Source organism: Monopterus albus, unplaced genomic scaffold (genome assembly GCF_001952655.1).
Source record: "Monopterus albus unplaced genomic scaffold, M_albus_1.0 scaffold31.1, whole genome shotgun sequence".
NCBI classification, from domain to species: Eukaryota; Metazoa; Chordata; class Actinopteri; order Synbranchiformes; family Synbranchidae; genus Monopterus; species Monopterus albus.
The window spans coordinates 7151597-7157596 of record NW_018127911.1 but is presented as its reverse complement, the minus strand read 5'-3'; the positions used below and the strand labels follow the sequence as shown (position 1 = coordinate 7157596).

Here is a 6000-nt window from a genome sequence, read left to right as displayed (position 1 = left end):
TTTCCACCTCCCTCTCTCTCTGTCATTCAGGTAGAGAGCACTCTTGTGTTTCCATTGCCTCTCTTTCATCTCTCACTCTGTGTCTCTACTTTCACAGTTTTAAGAAAGAGCACAAAGTTGTGATAAATTTTTGTTCTTTAAGACTGTTTTATTTCAGGCTGTCTGTACAGTCAGGTGTTTTGTCTCCCTCTAGCTTGCCAATGCAGTAAGATGCACCAAGTACATAATATCTAAGTTTCAAATATCCACCAGTCACACTCAGTCCTTTGCTGCTTTAATTAGTTTATAATTGAACAGAAGGGCAGTGCTAGTGCAGTGAGCAGGGTTACATGTCTGGTTCCTCACTGCAACAGCCTGTAGGAAAGACACGATGGAGGAGAAAGCTCTGTTGAGCTTCATTCTGAAGCAAAGAGGCAGACACATGGGTTTGCTAGACCAACAATGGGTGCATTTTGTAAATCTTTCAAAGCTGGTTTGATTTCTTCTGGGGGGTTAGAGTTGGCTGTGGTTTGTGTTTACACCAGCTGTCCAGTCTGTTCTCTGATCCACACTGCCTCCCTGTGGATTATAAGTGTAACAGAAATGGCGGGCACTAAAAAGTAACTTGCTGCACTCCAGTCTGTGAATATTCACAGGAGCCAATAACCATATCAATACGCACTCGGGTGACCATGCTGTTGTATTACAGAATTTATAACATTTTTATTAGCCATCTGGAAATTTGCTGTTATTTGTAGATGAGTCTATAAAGCTTTCAGTGTCACTGCTTGTGGCATTAGTGGTTTATTTATAATCAAAGGAGGCTGAGGCAGCACAGGTGGAGGAGTACAGCGGTCATGTTGGAGTGTAAGGTTGAATTTTACTGATGTTTATCAAATGTCAGCTGTAACAGGGAGCCAGCTGAGCATTGTGAGAAGAACAGGAGAGGCTGAACATGAACATTTTTGCTTAATAAGGAAAACAATTGTCATGTATTTATTTTTTATTGACATTACAGTCTGTTCTGTAGAAAAGAACACTTTAGTCTCTGCACAGAAAGGTTTTGTCCCTCCTTCACTCAAAATAAACTTTATTCTTTGTCTTTGTTTATTTTTTTTAAGTTAGCATGACTATACAGTATGTGCTGCATACATTTACAATGCACATTCCGATTCAAGTGGCACACACAAAAACAAGCACATATTGTACACGCAGACAGAGACCAACTCCTTGTCCCTCCAGTCTTAGCACTTGATATCATTATTAAACACTGAGAATTTTGTGCAGATGTAATGAAGTAATGGCAACAAATAAGGGTACCCATTGTTTAAAGGCATCTATTTCTTTGCCACCTAGATGTTTAGCTTGTAACCGTAATGACTGAAATTGAAAAATGATTCAAAATGTCAGTAACAGTTCAGAATTTAAACAAAAGCTGCAAAACCAATTTCTTAAACATGTACTATGGGCTTTTCATGTATATGCTGGCTTCTAATAATCATTAATCTCCTTCTTGATAGCATAGCTAGTTTAACCCCTTAATCATTAAGGATTTCAAACGATCACTGCCAGCATCGGAGCCAGCCATTTTGTCCATTCATTCGTCACTCAGAGGCCCAGTCCCAGTGCTCAGACCTGCGCGATCAGCACAAGCGCCCAAGTACATGGTGCAAGGGATCAAAATGCTGTACAGTAGGAGGAATTGGGCAACCTGTGCAAAGGTGTTTCAGTGGAGCTTTCATTCTTAGGTTAATCAAATCAAATTTTAAGTTAGTTGCTGTCTTTTCAAATAGCCCGGTAAGAAAGTGGATAAAATGTCTGGGACAGAAACTGGAACTGGGACTGGGACGGTTATACCAGAAAAAAGTTCAATCTCTTGCTCTTAAAACCAACATTTGGACACTTTTTACAGTTGCATTCAGAAACATACAAGTGGCACAACGCCTAATATTGCTTTGCTTTTTACACCAACACACTTGGTTTAGTTTGACAAAATAAATGATATGGCATATGCATATGAGCCAGGTTTTTTTGTCAATACAGAAAGAATTTGTGTGATTAAAATCTGTTTTGCAAAAAAAAGACATACTTCAGTTCTGTGTCTTAGTCCCAACCAGCCTTTATTTGGGTGGAAAATGTGGTATAGGCAGATTTATGCAGATTGGGATGTTTGCACCCATGCTGTGCCACTTTGATGACTGACTAGAAAGATGAGTATGGAAAAAAAATGGAGGTGTACCAAAGTGGGAGGAAAACTCAGGTTTTGTGCTCTCTGCAGGTCTGCCATATGTTTCTCTATAGTCAGTGTCTGCATAGCGGGACCTGTTCTGTATCACCATCTACTGCATGTGTTACATGTCCCTGTGGATTCTAATCCAAGAGGACGCTTCATCCAAACTCGTTAGGAGGCAAAAATAGACACAAACGAGCACGTGTAGGGTTCCCTCAGCATGTTCAGATGCAAATACATTAATTTTCATAATTATTCTCATTTACATTCTCTACTACATGCCTGCTATGGCAAATAAAAAATATTAATCACATAAAACAAGTACAAATCCATATTCCAAAAACATACAGTATGTTATCTGTTTTTAGGCACATGAGAACATTCAGTCACAGCCAGAGGACACATTAAAGCCCCAATCCTGAATTTTTTGAAAATACAGTACAGATTACATACTTAAAGGGGGGAAATGAGTTCCTGGTAGAAAATAATCTCTAGTGCAAATGCCCCTGCATGTGACATTAAAACTTGCATTTAACTCCAGTGCAAGACAATGTAGACACAAACAATTAAAGATTTAAAAATACCATAGTGGCCCGGATATAACAAGAAAACCTTTTTAGATGGAAACATTTTAGATGAGCTTTGGTTGTTTTTGAAATTTGCCTGGCCCTGCTAGCTCGCACAGACTGAACACTGGGATGACATGAGGGGTTATATAAATCAGACTTTGTGTGTGCTGACAGAGGTTATAGACATATCAGCTGTTAAAGTTGGAACCCCTAAGCTAAAAAGACCTTGGTTGTTGTGTGTCCTGTTTTACAGCACTTTGCTGATGTCATTTATGTGGGTTGTTAATGGGGAAAATGCTTTCTGTAAATCTTTTGGTTGTAATACCATGGCAGAAACTTTAGTGATATTAAGGCTATAAACAACCCACAACACTGAAATTTATTAAAGTAACAGTAAAATCTGCTTTAATAAATGCTCAATTTTGTAGTCTTGTAATATACAATGCCCATTTTTTCAACATTCTCAAGAAAAAACACTGTTATATTTGAGCCAGTATGATACATTTCAAATTCATGTGTTGCCTTTTTGCCACTGTGCACAGACTGAGAATAAAAACAGGTTGAACGAAAAGCTCTGCAGTACTTTCACTAGATTTGGCCTTTAATATTACACCATATATGACACAGCATATTGCATACAGTTACAATGAACACAGAGGAAGGCAACATACTCCATCATCATTAGTCTGGTCTGACAGTATGTTAGGATACCACAGTAACTGTTTGAGCCTCTACTGGTTATTTCACCACCACTTCATTTAGTTGACCCTGATCAGACTGGTGACTGTTTAGTAAGCGGAGTAACTATCCGAGTCTGGGGTGGACTGGATTGTTTATCTGTGTAGCTATAGGGACTCTATAGCTGAAGGGTGTCTGTGTAGCTACATAAGGTATTTGGTTTTGTGTACGTTTAGCCATGATGTGATGTTGTATTGTAATATGGGCTAAGATACTGGATGTTGCCTGTTTATGTCCCAGTTGCATCGTCACTGTGTCGGTCCTTGCTTGGTGAATCCTGCAGCTCATCATTTAGCCTGGTGTGTCTCTGTATTATCGTCTGTGGCGTGACAGTTTCCGGTGCATGTAGTGTCTGTGGCATGTGTATGTCCTTTGTGACCAGTGTGTGATTTGTTTGCTTTTTGCTCATTTTTCTGTTCTGTGTATTTGGGGTTTGCATCGCATGTGGTATGATTATCTCTGTGCTTGGGGGGCCCCCTGGGTCTTTCATAGCCATACTGGCACCCACCATGGCAGGATAGCTTCGATTCCTCCTCAGCCCTGCGTTCAGTCCTGAAAGCCCCCCACTCAGTGCACTGTTCACCATTCCATTGGAGCCAAAGGGAGCCAACATAGTACGCCCAGTTGAAACCGAAGCAGAGAGAGGCAAGAGGGTGTGGAAACGTTTCAGTTTATCCACAAGTCGCAGGTTCAGCATCTCAGCTTGGCTGTCATCTTCATCGTCTGTCTGCCCCCCTCGCTCCCTCTCTGCCTCCCCCAGCACTTCCCTCAGAATAATACGAGCCGGTTTAGAGGCAAGGAAGGTGTCGTAGTATGGCGGGTCATCAGCAGCAGGGCTGAACTGAAAAACAGGGCACGTGTTAGTAGCAGAATCAGATTTAGAGAGAGGGGAGTGTGTTGGGGTGGAGGGCTGTAGGAGGAGAGAGTCTGGGCGTTTCCTTGGCCATCTGTCATCTGTATCCCCAGACTTGTCGGTGCACCTTGGAGTCTGCGCTCCTCCCACGGGTGTTGAAGCTCCACTGGCATCCAGGCCACGGTCCCAGCTGAGAGGATTATACACTGAGGCGGAGATCCCACGTTCTAGCAGGAGGCGTACCAGGCCTAGAGAGGTGCTGGTGGTCTTGGTGGAGTCCCTAAGGTTGGTAGAGGACTCAGCAATGGAAAGAGACAGGGAGAGGCGACGTGGGGTGCAGCACGGGGTGTAGGAAGGTGTATGTGGGGCAGAGACAGGTATAGGAGAGGAAGTGGAGGTGGGGGTACCAGTATAAGCACAACTCTGACAAGATGCCAGAGCTGGGCTGAAAATGCAGAGAAGAAAAGAAGAAAAGTTTCATTGAGTGTACTAACACACTTACTTGGCTTTCATGACAATCAAGACTCAAACCGTTTCAGTACAAAGACACTAGAGGTGGGACGGTTCAAGGAAAATATCTGACTTGTTCAGTTCACTAGTCACGGTTCATGGCATGTATGTATTGTTCGGTTCATTTGAAATAGATTGAGACATATGCAGAAAACGTTTTTAGGAGAAAAGCTTTGCACCAATAACCCAATAAAACAAGGGCACATATGAAAAATCTGCAGCTAACAGTCAGTCTTATAAATGGCAAGTGGACAAAACAAAGTACAGTTAGAAGATCTACTAGCTTTGTTTCTGAATGCAAGACGAGATGCGAGCTGTGTGTTCAGCTCATCAAAACACCTGTCTGTCTGTCAGCAGGACAGTTTTCACCAGACTAATCGACAGTAAAATGTACTGGACAGAAAATAACTAAGGATCTGAGGTATTTAAACAGCTGTCTGTGGAGATTATGCTTCACTAAATGTGCCAGAGGAAAAATAAACCTGAAGCTTAAAAAAAAAAAGCAGGGGTGACACACCTGTTACACACACAGTGTCAGTTTGACAAAATGGAATTCTATCTGTTTATGATAAAAAAAAATAAAGAAATCTAGTGTTGGATAAAACAACATTACCTTGCTGTTCTGGCTACAGCTTTACTGAGCGAGAGTCTTCTCTGCAGCAGGGTACAGTGTTACTGCACTGTAAGCAGAACTTGTCTTGTGCCTGAGAATGTGAACAAACTCGGCATCTTACAGAGGAACGTGAAAATAAAATGAGCAGTGTTCATGTGGTTTATGCTGCACTTTATGTTGACAGTGAAGACTTGTTTATGTTCCTTATGGTCTTAGCCAGGATTTTAAGGCAATCATTTAACGTTCTCTGCCTGCTTTACCAAAAACATACTGAACCATACTGTAAACCGTGACTGCAAAATTTTGTGAACCGTCCAACCCCTAATACCATTTATCTAAAACACAGCCATGCATGAAACTCTTTTTGTGTTTTGTAAACTGAGATGTGAACATTGGTTTTCAGTGATTGGAGCTGCCTGAGACTTCATCAAATCTTTAATTGGCCCTTGTGAACAGTAAACTTTTTATCAATTCAAGGTCGGCCTTTGACATTGGATGTGAATGGCCT

The 6000-nt window shown here is 41.5% G+C and overlaps 1 protein-coding gene across 1 annotated transcript in view; it reads right to left on the bottom strand.

Moving 5' to 3' along the window:
* Positions 1–964: 964 nt before the first annotated feature.
* The window catches only part of trak1a (trafficking protein, kinesin binding 1a), a 30915-nt gene continuing 25879 nt past the window's right edge, over positions 965–6000 (bottom strand). The window contains 1 exon segment of the mRNA XM_020596663.1: positions 965–4814. Coding sequence (XP_020452319.1) covers positions 3746–4814 — 1069 coding nt within the window. The 3' untranslated portion in view covers positions 965–3745.